Here is a 16,907-nt window from a genome sequence, read left to right on the forward strand (position 1 = left end):
ATCATCCCACATATGAAACAAAATGTTGGTACCCGCTCATAGATGAAAGTAATATTACACCACTCATCTCATTCTTTATGAATTCGAGTTGTGGTAATAATAGACTTTCGAATATCAAAACGAATCCGAACCCTGATATAAGGATTCCAGTTGCTTGAAAAATTATTTGGATCTGCCTCCAGAAAATCTCCAACTTCATTTGCCAATCTCATTATGTAGTAGTCATACATGTAGCCTCTGCGTAATCCATGAATTTGCAACCAAATACACATAGGGACATCTGTCGGCTGAACCTCGAGAGGGATCCTCTCTAATAGCAGTAGATTATTATTGAAGGACCATAGACACATAGTTAAAACTCTCTGCAAATCAACCTCATGAAAGAACTAAAAAAGGTATAACTCATCTTTAAGTTCACGAATAATCATCTCCATGGTAGGCCTGAATAGAGAAGCCATAGTTTGTCTCATGGCTTGAAAGTTAATAATCCGATATGTCAAAAAATGACTAATTAGGCATAGCTTAAAATATTCCTTCTCTTCACCTTCCATTGCTGGGAAAACTATGCCATCATCATCCTCGCCATCCATAGAGAATGCCGCCATATCAATCGATACTTGATCATCTGACATATTGAAATAAAAGAATTGAAAAAAAAAAGATAGAACGAAAGACAAAAACTTGTCAAAAACAAGAGAGACAACTGCTCTTTTAGAAAAAGACCTAGGCCGCAATCAATATAGAGGAGAAACGGTGGCAGTAAACATGAGGCGAAGTCCAAATCGACCACTTATTATTTAATAAATCTAAAAATTGAGATAAGCTCTATGACTAGCTTGGTCGTACACTTATTTTGTCTTTCGAGAATAAATTTAAATTCGCTCATATACATTTTATTGTGATCAAATAAGTCTAATTTTAACTTTTTGTTATGTATATGCACATTTTTATATTAAAGGCAAATAAGCTCCATAAATATTAATTATTTTAATAATAAAATATTATTTTCAATAAATTTTAAATATTCTATTTCAAAAAAAAAAAAAATTTAAATATTGAAATATTTATTTATATAAATTTTAACAATAAAATATATTATTTCTGAAATTTATTTAGAGGTACATTATTTATAAAATTTATTTAATTCTCTAAAGAAATAATATTTAATATTTAAAAATTATATAAAATAATATTTATTATTAAAAATTATTTTAATATATTATAAATTATTTAGCATTATGAGTTTATTTAATAGAAAAAAATATAGGATTAAATAAATTCAATTCAATTTTTTAAAATAAATTTTATATTTTTATAACTTGGATAAACTTTGATTTAATATGATATTTTTTATAACAAACATTATTTTTAAATAATAAAATATTATTTTTTATAATAAATTATATTTTTACAATTTAAAAAATTATTTGTATTTTTATGTATTTTTAATTTGTATATTAATTAAAATACTAAATTTCGGTGAAAAGTATATAGGTTTATTTCCTTTGTTTTTCTGCAGAGGAATTTCTAGTTCTCTCTTACCAGCAACAACGGTCGCAAATCATTATTTCTGACTGGATACTCTATTACAGGGGAAAATGGATTACCCGCCCACCGGTCGCCGGCCCCGCAAAACCCCAAAGAAATCCGATATTTATTCTACAGTCGTAGTCCATGATTCCGAATCCGAACCCGAACCCGAACCCAAAACCCAAGCATACGACAGTGGCATCTACGCCACAATGGTCTACAAAGGCGGAGCTGCCCACAACGACAACGACGAAGAAGATGAAGACTCGCTCCCTTCTCTCTTCAAACGCCTCCCTAAGGACTTCGGCGGCGGCGCTTCTCTTGACGAAGATGTCGATGATGACGACAGTGGCGACTTTGGAACTATGATTGTGAAAACCAGTCGGGGTCGGCCCCCGACCCAATCGTCGTCGTTGTCTTCATCAATGGCGTCGACTCTGAGGAAAACAAGACCCTCTCCGTTCGCGGATTATAGCAAGAGAATTGATGGAGGAGATGATAGTGATGGTGGGGATGATGGAGAGGGGTTTGGCACTTTCGTGGTGAAGTCGACGTTGAGCGGGACGGTGTTGAGGAGGACAGGGAGGGTGGAAGCTGGATCGACGATGGGAAGGGCGGTGGCAAGCATGCAGGCCGTGGGGGATATAGGATCTGGAAAGCAGCGGAAAGGGAGTGGATCGTCTTTGCAGGGAGAGGAGGGTAGGCAGCAGCTGAGTAAAATGTCATCGAGCTCGATTCCAGATAGTGTTACCAGGGAAGATCCTACCACGAAGTATGAATTGCTTAATGAACTCGGTGCGTGAATATTAACATTAATGTTCATAATTCATTTGCACTCTAGTTATAGTGTTTAACTTTGTGATGCGTATCATGTGGGATTCATGTTCAATATATCTTTTCGAGAGAGTTCTTCGATTAATCAGCACCATGTTGTTTCTTTCCTACATGGGAAGTCTGTTTTCAGTTTTTCACATAGTTATGCATATTAAGGAGGCAGGAGTTAGTTACATTTATGGGTTTTGAGGAGTTTTAATTGTGATTTTTGGATTCATAAACGGTACATAAACCATACAATTTAGAAAATATGGGCATTTATGATCCTTTCGAGTTCGTTACAGTTGTGCTATCTCATTACGTTCCCAGTTAGAATTTTGAGTAAGTCAAGGATACGGGTGGGTTTTTAAGTTTATTACAGCTTTTAATGCAGTTTTGATTTCAAGTGACTAGTTGATAATGGAAATTTGATATGCTACATGTTTAAGCAGCATCTCTTGCATTTCTTTTAAAAAATTCTGCTGAGTTTGGACTTTTGAGTGCCAGGGAAGGGTTCTTATGGAGCTGTTTACAAGGCCAGGGATTTACGGACTTCAGAGCTTGTTGCCATCAAAGTTATATCATTAACTGAGGGAGTGAGTGCTTTGTTTTTTTTCCATATAAACAAGTTAAACTGTTTAAGTTGGTTAAAATAGAATTGAATTATGAGGTTGCTTGTATCTAGGAGGAGGGATATGAAGAAATTCGAGGTGAAATTGAGATGTTGCAACAGTGTAGCCATCCTAATGTTGTTAGATACTTAGGGAGCTATCAAGGTGAAGAATATCTTTGGGTATGAACTCTTCTTTTGTACTTCTCTTGAGGTTGATGCTGAATTATTTTGGTTCAGTAGGTTTTCAATTCACCCAATATGGGGCACTGTTTTATGGTAATTTGTATTTATGTGTGCATAGCTCACACATTTTTTTGTTGTCTTGTGATTGGGAAGGCTAGTTTCTTGGTTTTTGCAGATAGTCATGGAGTACTGTGGGGGTGGAAGTGTTGCTGACTTGATGAATGTTACTGACGAACCTTTGGAGGAGTATCAAATAGCATATATATGTAGAGAAGCACTTAAGGTATCTTGGGCTTTATTTGGTTGGAAGGAGAAAATAACTGACAATCATTTATGGAAAATTATTCTAGATTCTAGAAGCACATAGAGAAAATAATTGTCTTGCCTATCATGACTTATCTGCTTTGCTTTAAAAACTTATAAAACCAACTTGTTTTAGCTTTTATACATATGCAGCCTCTTTAAGAGTGTATCTAGCTATATGCATTTGTGTGTGTTTGAGGGTTCATGCATGCACCATAGGAAGTAATTTGCTTTTAAGTTAACTTGAGTTCTAGAATTACTGTTGGTTGATAGTTCATTTATTTTATTTCTAAATATGTGGTTTTTCTGATTTTTTCTTCCCCATTTTTTTCTCCTCCTGAAATTTTGTGTAGGGCCTTGCCTATTTGCATTCAATTTTCAAGGTCCATAGAGATATTAAGGGTGGTAATATTTTGTTAACTGACCAAGGGGAGGTCAAGTTGGGTAAGTATCCTTTCATCAATCATCATAAATTTAAAATTGTAATTATCCAAGTAAATTTTAGTTTACAAGAAAGAAGTTTATCTTAATGCTTGCCATATCTAAAAACATATTTAGCTTGGCCATGCATCAAAACCTTGCCATATCATTTAGGTCTTCACAGCTTGGTGCTACTTAACAGCTTTCCATTTTGTTCATGCATGTGATGCATGCTTACCATGATGCATTGATTTACTAATGTAATGGAGCAGAAAGACAGTTGATGTAGCAGAAGTTATGACACCAAATTGGTGTAAAACAAGCTTTGTTATCAAATTGATATAGAACTCGCAGAATAATAGGGAACAAAGGGGTGAGAAACAAATCCTCAAAGATAGGGAAACTAATTCTCTAGACAAACGAATTCTCAAATTTTATTAATTATCAACAATAATACCATAAAAGTTTCTCCCTAAATTTGTAGATTGTAATAAAATAGCTAGTTCTAATGCCAAGATTTGGATCCTTAAACAAGAAACCCTAAGTAATACTAATTATAAATCTCAAATCAACATCCTGAATGAGAAAATATTAATCCTGATAGAACTCTATAAATATTCCTAAATAATAATAATATTCTAAACGATAGAAATCTTAATTTTCTAACCTTATAATGGATATAATCCTATTGAGTTTTCTTCAAATACTGCATCATCAGTTGCACTTGTCAACATATTCATTAAGTATTTTTAAAAGCCTGTTGAGCCCAAAACATACAAGAGGAGAAGGAATTCAACTCCTCACTGGTTGATCTTCTGAAGGAAATCAAATTCTTGAAGTTTGATATTCTTCTTGATGAGTAAAGTTTGACTTTTTTTCAGTTGAAGTAGATTTGATAGGATTTCCCACTGATCGAATGGCAGGTTTCAGTTTAATCCCAAATTTTGTCTTTCTTTAATTAATGGTAGATTGTGAAAACAAATAGTATTGTCATTTGTTTGAGATGGACTTTGTGACAAATTGAAAAAACTTGGTTGTTCACATATTGACCAGGAGTGTGTTAATGCTAAAATTCATACATTTAAGCTTTAGAGCACGCTGAGCAGATGTGTCTGCACAGGAGTTTACATAATCATGGTCAATTTTCCTCTCAACTAATGGCTTGTGTTTTTAACCTAGTCAAATTTTACTTTTGACCTTGCTTTTGTAAAAATTTGATAAGGCATTGATTTTTTTCTTTAAATTTGATTTTTTACATTGCACGATTACTGGTAAACTGATTAGGAAAATTGTTGTTACTTTGATGATATCGTGAGCAGGGGATTTTGGGGTTGCAGCGCAGCTTACAAGGACCATGTCAAAGCGCAACACGGTATTACCAAACAAGCATGCAATGTTCATGTCTTGATCTTTTACTTGGACTGCAACTTGCTACTTACCTCAAATTTATCTTTTAGACTTTATGTCTCTATAAAAGTATGCCAAGGGAATGAATCACTGATATGAATATTTCTCAAATTTAACAGTATTATGACACATTTCAAAGCAAGAATGGTTGCCTTTATAATTATATGTAATATATATAACTATATAGTCCCTTTCCCATAATTTTTTTTTCCACCTTCCCATTTTTAGTTGTTTCAAAATATTGTCCTCTTTCCCTTTTTATATTATGGTTCACATATAAATTTATTATTATAAGCCTCTTTAATTTTATCTTATTTTCAACACAATTCCTTATTAATTGTTCATTTTTTTCCAAAGGAGAATTCAAACCATCTCGTAGTATTAATTCAAACACTATGTTATTGATAATGATTTTATTGTTTCAATAAAACTTAATGTCCTCATTTTATATTAAAGATGGGTGAAATTGGAAAGTTAATAGAAAAAATTGTCCTTCAAATAAAATAACTATCCTTTCTTAACCTATGTGAAAAAGCAAAGTGAACAAAATTATGAGACAGAGAGAGTACATTATAACTTGGTTACTGTGTTAGTGAGGAGCCTAACCCTACTCCCTGGAATTGTTCCTGTCCATCCTTCATGTTGTTAGACCATCTAATATTCAGCGTCAGACACTCTGAAGCTACTGTTAATTGATAACAATCCTTTGTATGATTGCGTGCTTGTAATCATTTTTGTTTGATCTCCCGCTAATTGTTTTGAAGTCAGGTGTCTCATTGTATGGTTGTTTTTGCTATAAACTCTTTTGATGATGCTATAGTCAATTAGTCATGCTGTACTTGAAGTGCATAATCTAGAAATGTTATATCTTAACTGCAGTTCATTGGCACTCCACATTGGATGGCTCCAGAAGTTATCCAAGAAAGTCGTTATGATGGAAAGGTATTATCCCTTCTTCTGTTGGGGTTTGGCTCTTTTATTTTTTCACTCATTCTTGCCTTTTCAATTAATAGGATTAGATAATAAATCGCTGGTAGCAATTTGGTTCACATGTTTTATCTGTAATGGGTCCATAGCATTTTTAAAGTACTATGAAGTTTTAACCACCAAAAAAAAAGAACCAGAACTATTAGCTTTACGCCCTGGATTAGTTGGTGAATATTTGTTGGTTCTTGCAAAGGAAAAAAGCAATAAATTGATTTTCCATGCAAAATATGTGCATTATATTAATGGTAGCTTCAAAACTTTGGAAACAAGACAGTTATTAGAGTGAATGAGTTATTACTCCTGATTAATCAACATGTTCTATTATAGTGTGTTTAAGAACATGGCAATTACTTGTTTCATGGCTCAGAGTTATCCTTCCAATGTAAAATTTTTGAAAATGCGGCAAAAACAAGGAAAAAGGTTTAGAGTGCTTAAGAAAATATTCATGTAAAAATGATTTGGCAGCAGAAATCATGAAATTGACTGAAAAGACATGGTCAAATGAAATTTATCTAACAACAAATGGTATCTGAAATATTGCTATACAGGAACGAAAGATGCACTTTATGCTGAAACATCGATCATGTCAAGTTTCAGTATGGAGGGAATTTGTTAAATACCTGATAGGTTTCACTAAGGATAACTGCTTGTCCATTTGCTTGGTCCTACTTGAACAAAAGATTAGTAGTACTTCTCCTAAGATGTATAATCACAAGGATATTGAAAACAAAGAGAAAGTAAAATTGTTATAAATTTCAATATCAAGTTTGATATCAAAATATGATCCAACCTTAAAAAATTAGAAAAATACTTGTGTTCTTACTATAAGATAATTGAAAACAAAGAGAAAGTAAAAATGTTATAAATTTTAATTTCAAGTTTCCTCATCAAAATAGGACCCAACATTAAAAAATTTACAAAAATACTTGTGTTCGAACTATAACCCTGCGGCAAAGTCAAATACTAAAAATGTCCTAAACAATTAAGAGACCAAAAAACCCAAGTATACTGTTTTCTAAATTTCTTCAACCTACGTGCACTTGGACTCTAAAGTAGGTCAGGGCAATTACTTCAAGCAAGGACGATGACCTACTGCAGCTAGGTGTGGGCATGAGACAGGCCACCTAGCCTGAAACTAAGGATTTGGGCATAAAGTTTCAGCCTGAAGTCCTTGGCACAGCCTGGCCAGAAAGTATATAATATACAATGTGTTTATAAGATTTGTGCGTCTCTCTCACCAAATATTTTTTTTATTTGAATAAAAAATGAGAGAATTTTCATCCTAGCCTCGGATCTGAAAACTTAAAATTTAGTAATGCACATCCCATGCCTACCCCAGTACCCCTACTTGTGGCTTGCGGTTTTGCGGTTTTGCTGATCCAGTAAAATCTTTCAATTGAAATTTTAATTTTCTTTTAAGAGTTTTAAAATAAAGTACAGATTTTAAATTTGGATACATGACTTGGTATTGTTTGACTTACTTTTATTCAATGTTTTCCTTCCAGGTGGATGTATGGGCTCTTGGTGTTTCTGCAATTGAAATGGCTGAGGTATATATAATCATTTGGTGCACAAATCTGTCAAGAATTTCTGTAAAAATATTATGGTTCTTCATATGTCAGGTTTATTCAGTGTCGTAGGAGGTTTTTCCCTTCTTTCTTGATTGTCAAGTTTATGTCTCAGTAGAAATGTGGTTCCCTGCACAAGTCTCTGGGTTTAGGGACCTAGTTCAACACACTTAGGTAATAGCCAAAACCATTTAGAAGCAGGGCCAAAATTGTGATGAGATGTTATTGCACCTAACATACTGGATCAGAATAAAAAACTGTGAGCCTTCTCTTTGGTTCCGGATTCAGACCAATAGCAAACATTGATGGCATTTTTCTGAGGCTGAAATAGGTCTCTCAAAAATTCATTTTCCCTTCCTTTTGTGGGCTTGGGTTGGGGACTTGGGAGTGATATTTTAGACTTGTAATATTGTTCGAGAGAAACTATTATGCTTCATCTCAATGTTTTTTTTTTCTTTTTTTTGCTTATTTTTTATTAAAATTTCTTCAGGGACTTCCTCCAAGATCAACGGTGCATCCTATGAGGGTTAGTACATAATTTTGAAGTTCTAAACTATCAACTTTATCAGTGCCTTTCCTCTTCATTTCCTGGGAATCTTGTTTATAAGAAGCCTAACTCTCACTTGTATTTAGAGGTACCAGAGATAGCGAAATGGAGGGATTACGTTATAAGTTCATAACTAATGAAGAGTAGGATATAATTAAAATAATTCTTAAAGTACAAGTTGCTCATTGTTATTAGTTGTAGAAATTACACTGTAATTTATCTATTATTATGCCGGGAAGAATGGTTCACACACTTTGTCTAATTATCAATGTTTGGATCCTGATAGTGTAAAGAAAAGTTGATGCATACTGTTCATTTTGGTTGATGGACTTTAGTCGTATCCATTATGCAGTTGTATATTTTGTGTATGGTTTTATTGTGGAGGATTTTAAATAAGCTATAGTCATGTGCATTGGTGACATCCGCTTTTGCCCCTTCCTTCTATTACTGCATGCTTTTGTTGATTAAAGAAAAGCATTTTAGTTGTCATTCATTGCTGCAAAATGGTACTTAATTACCAAGTATCCACTACTCAGTCTGAAAAGGAGAAAATCTAGATACAACTCAGGTGGTTCCCATTCAATTATGTTAATATTTTCCTCATTATTATTGTTATTATTATTATTTCAATTTTCTTACTTGTATTGCCTGTGTTTCTTCATTATGTTGTTGTGTTTCATATTGTTTATTGATACATTAAGTATTGACTTTGTTTGGTCTAGACTCTAGACACTTGACTGCTTAGCCTTGAATACTAAATTGTGGCAACGAGCGGATATGAATCCTGAGTTTGATTCTTCTTCTCCTATTTAGATATCTAGCTAATGCATAAGCTGAGATTAAGTGGGTGTAGTGGAGTTAATTCTCTCAACATCTTCCTTCCAAATCAAGGCTTGTGTGAACTTATGACCTTGGTTTCAAAGATCTATGCTAATGAGCATTGCAAAATTGTTAACAAGTGAATTTATTCTATTTTTTTCTTGAGTTCTATCCGTGTAACTTTGTTCTCATGTTTGGATGGCAAGTGTTCTCTCACATTCATGAGGTGAATTGGAATATAGTTTGTTGGAGGTAATTATATCATTTGCTTGTTTTAGTGACATAAGATTATACTGCATATGGATAACTTCTATTGCTTCTGCAGTTGATGAGAATGGTGAAAATTTTTGTATCTCTCCATGGCCTATGCCCCAAGTAAAATTATATGTAAGCATTATCGGGGAATGTTGGGAATATGAATGCATTCTTAGCAACTCGTAATTTTTCTTGCAGAATTCTAGTTGTATATGGTTCTTTTGCATCTTTTGGCCTTTTATGGTTTATGTTGTTTAATATCATCTCCTCGTGCTTGCAATTCAACAAGCATTTCTGAATTTTGGTGACATACTTGTCTGTAATAGGTTCTATTCATGATATCTATTGAGCCAGCTCCAATGCTTGAGGATAAAGAAAAATGGTTTGTTTTGAGTTCTTTGTAGTTTGTAACCACAATCCTTTAACATCTTTTCCTTGTGTTGGCTTCGTTTCTTTGTCACAAACGCATTTCCATGTGGTGTTAAAGCCATGGGTTGGTTTTTTTGGCAGGTCTCTTGTGTTTCATGATTTTGTTGCGAAATGCCTTACAAAGGAACCACGATTACGTCCAACTGCTTCTGAGATGCTGAAGGTATGATGAAAGATTTTATTGCCAACATGAAAATTTTGTCGGGTTGTCACACATATACCTTGTATCCTCTACCTATCTTACAGTGGATATGGTTTTATTTCATCATTGGTAGCTTATGTTTTCTTTGCTTATCAATTGATTCATTATTATCCTATCAACCTTTTGCTATGAATTAAATTCAAGTTAGAGCTGTGTAGCACTTTGATTATTCAAATAAAAAATTATGATGGCTAACTTGGACTCTTTTCATGTATTTGGAACTCAGCACAAGTTGATTGAAAAATGCAAATGTGGTGCCTCAGCAATGTTGCCAAAGATTGAAAAGGCCAGGCAAATTAGGGCTTCAATGGCTTTGCAGGCACAAAATCTTGTTCCAGTTGTATCAGAAGTTAGTATATAACATAATATTGTTTCTATCTCTTTCTCTTTTTGGAAATTCATACATAATATTTCACCTTGAAACAGCCTCCGGGAGGTTCAAAACTGAATGAGGATTATGGTGATACTGTTCCATCAAAGCGACCTCAAATGGCAGATGAAATACCAAGCTCTACAAATGATGGGGAACTGGCTGGAGAAGGTACACTCTACTTGCATTTAGCCTTATATTGTTTGTTAAAAAGAAAAAAGTATTGGAGACTTATGAGGAGAAAAGGAACTCTAGTACTTCATAACTACTTACATTAGTCCTGGTCATGGCGGAGAACTGGTTGAAGAAGGTCTAGTTTTAGGGCAGAATCGTCACTTTAGTACACTTAATGGTTCAAACCAATTTCAATTTGAACCAATTTATTATAATTTGAAGCGATTTTTCTTTAGTTCTGGTTCTAGTTCAGTCCCATCCAAAAGTTTTTGAAACTACAATGATGTTAATATTCATTATAATACATAAATTTATAAGATTTAAGTTTATAATATATTATTTATTTAGATTTTTTAGTAAAAAATAAGCAAATTGATATAATTTTTTAAAAAAAAAAGAAAGAAATTTTTTTTGAATCGACCAGAACTAACAGTTTGACCGGCCAGTTCTAGTCCTTGTTCAAGGAGAGGAGGCTTGTAACTGACCCCTCTGCCCCTAATAAGCAGGCCGAATCTGGTTCGCAAAGCGGAAAGTTGTTCAAGAATAGTGGCATTAAGTTTTTCGACCTTTTGCCTTATGACTTTTTGACTGGTTCTAGTCCCAGGGTTGATTTAGCAAGGTCTGAGGTACATCATGTTTTGTCAGGTGTGGGAAAGGTTATACACAACTTTTACATGAACTACTCCTGAAGCTTGTAAGAAATGCAACCTTTTAAAGTGGTTTTTCTCTGGCATACCTCAACTTGATATACCTAGTGGCCTAAGAATAAGAAAGAAATTTTAGATAGTTGCGGTCGGCCATGTAATGGTTGAAGTTAGTGGTTACCACATGCTTGAAGATTGCTACCCAATAAGTTGGATTACTCTATGGGTATACTTCCATACTTCAGCCTCAACCAAAAAGTTACTGGAATAATTTTTTACTCAGCCACTTAATTTTTGAGGTTTATTTTTCATTTTCATCTCTCAACGTTTATTTATTTTAATAAGACCACTCAAATTTAATTTTATTTTAGCAAATGTCATTTTAACCTATTATGACAGTTTCTAAGTTATTAACCTCCTTCTGCCCCTCTCTATCTCTCTCTCTCTCTCACTTTTTGTTAAAATTAATTGGTGATTGTGCATTAATGAAAAAATTTTATTTTAATAATTTTTTATTTATTATATTCTCAACCAAATTATATAATATATTTGCTATTGAATTTGATTATTTCAACTAATATAGAAAGTATCTTGTTCTTCATGAAATGAAGGGAAAATTACAAAAAAAACGTTTTATGGGTTTGCACATTTTTCAAGGCAGGTCTAAGATTGACTCTCTGACAAAAAGTACCATGTATTTTTTTTAACCGTTAGCAAAGCAAGACTTTATTGTTAACACCATTAAATATTGATGGTGACATTAAATATTTAATTAAAAATAAGGAAATTACAAGAAAGTTTCTTATATTTCGCAATTCTTTCAAGATATTGCCTGAGGTTGATTTTTGACTGAAAGGATTTGTATTTTTAGTTGTTAGCAAAGTGAGATTTTTCCACTATCCAATTAAATTTGATGATAAAATAGTGAATATTTAATGTGAAATAATGTTTAATGATAAATATTAGTCCCACTTGAAAAAAAAATAAATAAAAGAAAGGGGGGGGGGCCTAGTTGGAGTTGCCTTGAAATCTATTCAATGTGCGGGCTACACTATTGATGCTGGTAAGATTGTACAAAGGTGGGAAGGCTATATATTGACGGGTCCTAGGGCTTAGTTCTCAGTCAAGCTCTGTTTCTCTCTCCTTTAGTTTTTCTATTAATCCACTGTTGTTGCCTTTGATCTTGCTGATGGTTGTTGACTGTTGGATAATAAATAATATTTTTAATTATATTTAATGTCACATCATCAAAATTTATAATGTTAGCAGAAAAATCGGACTAGGCTATCGGTGGACAGCTGCAAGTGTCTACTTATCGTAAATTTAAGTTTATGTCCTTAATTGGAAATGTGTATACTAGAATAGACCTTTTTTATAATATTTCAGCCACATTGACGATATATAATGTTGTTTGATGGAAAAATCTTTATTTGCTAATGTCGTATAACCTTGAGGTATCACTTTGTCACGATCTGATCTTCAGACCCTGTCTGAAAATGTGCATAACACATGTGGGTTTTTGTAATTTCCCCTAGCATAAGACAATAAAAAACTTATAATTAGCTAAAACTAAGGGTTAGTTATTAATCCACAATTCCACATACTTTTTTAATATATTATTGTTATATGAAAGATAATTATCTTGACATAATAAATAATTTTTAGAATTATAAAAATATAACTTTTAATTTAATTAAATTGAGCAAGAAATGATTGAATGTCTGGTAAAAGGAAAAAATTTCTGTTAATTAGATTTTATAGATAATGCTAAAGATAGATATTTTTTTGGAAAGCTATGATTTTGACAATTTGATTAATGTAAATAAAAATTCTTATGTTAACAAATATTTTTTTTTAGAAAAAAACGAGACTTTGCTACTAATTTAATAATTTTAGAAAATCACATTTTAACATTAATTATTAATTATTTTAAATATGGCTTTTATTAAGTTTGTTTTGTATCAGATCATAGAAAATATTGTCATATTTTTTATTATTGAGATATTTAATTTTAGTAGATACTAATTAAAAAAAAACATAATTGAAACCTTAAAATTAACTTTTGTTTATTATTAATTTGCATTGATTAATATAATAAAATTTAAATTAATAATAATAAATAATAAAAAAGAAAAATTAATAATACAATTTATTAAATAAAAAATAATTAAAAATAAAATAATTTTATTAGCAAATAATTGTTAGTTAATTGGACCATAAAAAATAAAGGAGAAAAATGAAAGGGAGAAGTAAAAAGATAATGAAGAGGGGTTAAAATTATTGGTTTTTATTTTGGTGATCAGAAAATCTTATTATAATAGGTTAAAATGACCTTTTTTTGAAACAAAATTAAAGTTGAATGATGGACATGAAACAAACTTCAAAGTTGAGTGACTATTGCTGAAAATTACTCAAGGTTAATAATCTTGAACAACCCAGCTGAAATCGCTGGGGCTTTTTATACTGCCAAAGCATAATGGAATGGGAAATCCTCTATGTCTGAAAAAATGGTAACCTATTTTGTTAAACTTGGCCTATAAGCATTAATGAACATTTAGTAATTTCTCATCAGCATGGGCCTAATTAATCCTTTGATATCTGGGCCCTCTGTTGACTTGGGTGTTATTGTACTAAAGTATAAAATGTATTTTGGTTAACCGGTTTTAATATTTTGCATAGATAATGATACATCTGAAATGGACATCCAACCAAATGCTTGGTAGTAGAATGCACGACTTCAATGGGGAAAAACAGTTTCTTCTTAAATTTTTGTTTTCTTTCCTATATTTTTATTTATTTTGGACTTTTCTTCCTGCATGCTTGTGTTAATGCTTATTAATATTTACATTTGCACCTAACTACACACCCTCCAAAATAAAACTTCAATTTTCTTTTTCTTTTCCCTTAAAAATACTGGATCTTGCTTGGTTACTTGTTTTAATTTTAGCAGCTATAATTGCATTGGTCAACCGGCATCCTCAAGCGTAACCTAAACTTTATGTTCTCTAGAACCTGAAATTGTTCTTGCTAGTCTAGTAATACATTCCAGCTGAAATGATAATGCTTATGGTAGTTTTTTATGACCCTGAATTTTTGAGTTTAGATTTTTATTTTCTTATCAGCCTAAAATAAACCTATAAATTAGGTAGATGATTTTTTTTCTAAAAAGAAAACAAAACTATGGGAGGAATAGTTAATTCAAGGCATGGATTAAAGAATTTGATTTGTTTATTGGAGGCTGGGGATTTATGCAATGTTTAGGACGTTTACTTGTTTCACCCTAGCCATTTTCAAGATGACACTGATTTTATTTGGTCTATTATTCTGAAACGCATTGCTATTTGAAATAATATGTTTACTATATTCTTAGTTGTCCACTCATTCATGACTTGTCTATACAGTTGATTTTGGAACTGTAGTAGTTCATGATGGAGAGGAGGCCAACAAGACAGCTATGCAGACAGAACTCCATAACAATAGAGAGCCCTTACTGGATCTGGGACATTCTGAAAGCCCTTCGGTTAGTGGCACGGGAGGGAAATCAGCTGATGTTTGGTACTTCTTCATTTACTTCAGATAATTATTTATCCGTATAATCTTCTTCTCTCTTGCCAAAAGATAATGAAGATGTGGTGGATTTGTGTGCTAGGGGAAATTTTTTATGAACGTAGGATTGTACTGCAAATTTCTTTAGTCAGTTAGTGCCATGCTCCTTAAGTTAATGCTTATATCAGAGCTGAAATTTTCCAACTCAGAATTAGTTAATAGAGATCCTAAAACTGCTGTATTTTATTTGGTTATTTCTGCCAGGTTGGATGATGCAAGAGCAGCTGCAAACCACATTTTGGCTAGAGAATCACATAAAATGCAGAATAAAAGGGCCTCTTCACTATCTGGCTCTCCTGCACTGAATCTCCAGAATAGCATACCTCAATCACAGGTTGGAGGAGGTGGGATTATGGGGACGCACACTTTGAAGAATGAAACTGTCAGCAAAAAAGCTTTTGCATTACAAGACAAGGTTATTTCTAACTTTTTTTCCTTTTATAAAATAATAGATGAACAGTGTTTATTGCTTCCAACTTGCTCTGGAAGCAAGCATGATCAATGGATGAAAATGGGATGAGCCAGGTTTGTTGCTCCTGCTCGTTAGGAAATCTGGGTTGGGGTCGGTATCCCCATTTTAATTTTATAAATTTTTGTTAAAAACTAAAAAAGGGGAAAAAAACAATTATTTGGCTTTGTTTATTTTGTTGCAGTTTAATTGTGGATGCAAATTGGATGACTGCTTACTTGAAAATCATTATTTGCAGCTTTGGTCCATATATGCAGCTGGTAATACGGTACCTATACCATTCTTGAAGGCAACAGATATATCCCCAATTGCTCTCTTGTCAGACAATGTGCTTGGAGGTGCGCAGTGGAATAATGGCGATGCTCAAGCAGTCGAAACACTGCAAGAGCTTTTTACTGGTGATGGGCCGTCGAAAAAAGGTCGACGGGTACAAAATGAGGTCGTACTTCTCTCTCATTCATGTGTGTGCATTTGGATCTGAAATTCTGAATACAGATACGTTATTGGGTTTATTTGGTCACTTGATGTGCTGCAGATGCCCCTTCCTCCAAGTGTCTACGAAAGGCTAACCACAAGTTCTACACTGCTGAATCTGGCTCAGGCTTTGGCCTATCACAAAACGTAATACTTACTGCATTTTCCAATTATATCTTTGCTTTATTAAAAGTATGTTTCAGTTTTCAAAGCGTTTTCAAGCATATTTCAAAGTAATTTCAATGTTAGGACTTAGGAACGCCATTTGATCTGATTGTGAACGCTTTCTTTGTGACATATGTTTCCTGTATTTTATTTGATCAATTACCTCCTTTGCACGTAGCAGAAATCATTTCTTGCTTGCCCAAGTTCTCATTTGGGTTTTCTATTGAAACAAAAACAGTGGTATTTTATTTGATCAATTAACACTATGCTTGCATTTTGTTGCAGGTGCTACGAAGAGATGCCACTCCAAGAGTTGCAGGCAACTCAAGAACAACAGACCATTCAAAATCTGTGTGATACTCTTAGAACCATCCTCCGTTTGTAAGTAGTTCTCAAAACTCAGAAAAGGGAGAGAGAGCTGCTGCATTTATGTACTTTTGTTGGGCACTGAGTGGCGACTTGAAGCTTTTTTATCTCATTTGCCGCGCCCATTTCTGTGTATATCAGTTGTTGTATAAGTTATAGATGCCAACTTTTGATGAGTTCATGGCATTTACAATTTGATCAAACATATGCAATTGTAGTTGGGAGTTGATAAATTTAATTTCTAGAGTGAATAAGAGAAATACAAGATGTGAAATTGAATGTAAACAATGTGTGAACAGGCTGGCCATAAATTCAATACATCGCCAGAAGAAAAAAAATAATTAAAGGAAGAAAAAGCATAAATAGAAAGATTAAGAAAGTACCTGAATGAGCACAAGTTGATTATCGTTCCATGCATTAGCAAATTACAAAGCTCAAACTCACTCTTGATTTCTGTATCTACTGATCTGTACAGGATCACTACACAGAACAAATATTAGTGTAAAAAAGAAGAGTCACTTTCATTGGAAAATACTCAAAATCCTTGCAAAATACATACAATC

The 16,907-nt window shown here is 33.1% G+C and overlaps 1 protein-coding gene across 2 annotated transcripts; it reads left to right on the top strand.

The window, feature by feature from the left end:
- Positions 1-1,521: 1,521 nt before the first annotated feature.
- Positions 1,522-16,629, top strand: LOC110615183 (germinal center kinase 1). Of its 2 annotated transcripts, XM_021756933.2 has the most exons (18): positions 1,523-2,325; positions 2,851-2,939; positions 3,029-3,136; positions 3,315-3,422; positions 3,796-3,886; positions 5,182-5,234; positions 6,149-6,211; positions 7,762-7,806; positions 8,315-8,350; positions 9,772-9,827; positions 9,956-10,037; positions 10,303-10,425; positions 10,503-10,617; positions 14,666-14,819; positions 15,075-15,285; positions 15,578-15,778; positions 15,875-15,960; positions 16,264-16,629. In XM_021756933.2, exons 1-18 carry the CDS (start codon positions 1,599-1,601, stop codon positions 16,361-16,363), a joined length of 2,448 nt encoding a protein of 815 aa, XP_021612625.1. In that variant the 5' UTR covers positions 1,523-1,598; the 3' UTR covers positions 16,364-16,629. The 2 variants fall into 2 exon arrangements, with proteins under 2 accessions (XP_043812555.1, XP_021612625.1); XM_043956620.1 differs by lacking the exon at positions 8,315-8,350 and having other exon boundaries at positions 1,522-2,325.
- Positions 16,630-16,907: the final 278 nt, after the last annotated feature.

This window comes from Manihot esculenta, chromosome 5 (genome assembly GCF_001659605.2).
Source record: "Manihot esculenta cultivar AM560-2 chromosome 5, M.esculenta_v8, whole genome shotgun sequence".
Lineage (NCBI taxonomy): Eukaryota > Viridiplantae > Streptophyta > Magnoliopsida > Malpighiales > Euphorbiaceae > Manihot > Manihot esculenta.

Bases quoted from the DNA above. Each gene is read 5' to 3' on its own strand.
- LOC110615183 (XM_021756933.2), top strand. From the start codon at position 1,599: ATGGATTACCCGCCCACCGGTCGCCGGCCCCGCAAAACCCCAAAGAAA. The intron at 7,807-8,314 runs GTATATATAATC...AAATTTCTTCAG, and splicing joins CTGCAATTGAAATGGCTGAG to GGACTTCCTCCAAGATCAAC. The intron at 10,618-14,665 runs GTACACTCTACT...TTGTCTATACAG, and splicing joins TGGGGAACTGGCTGGAGAAG to TTGATTTTGGAACTGTAGTA.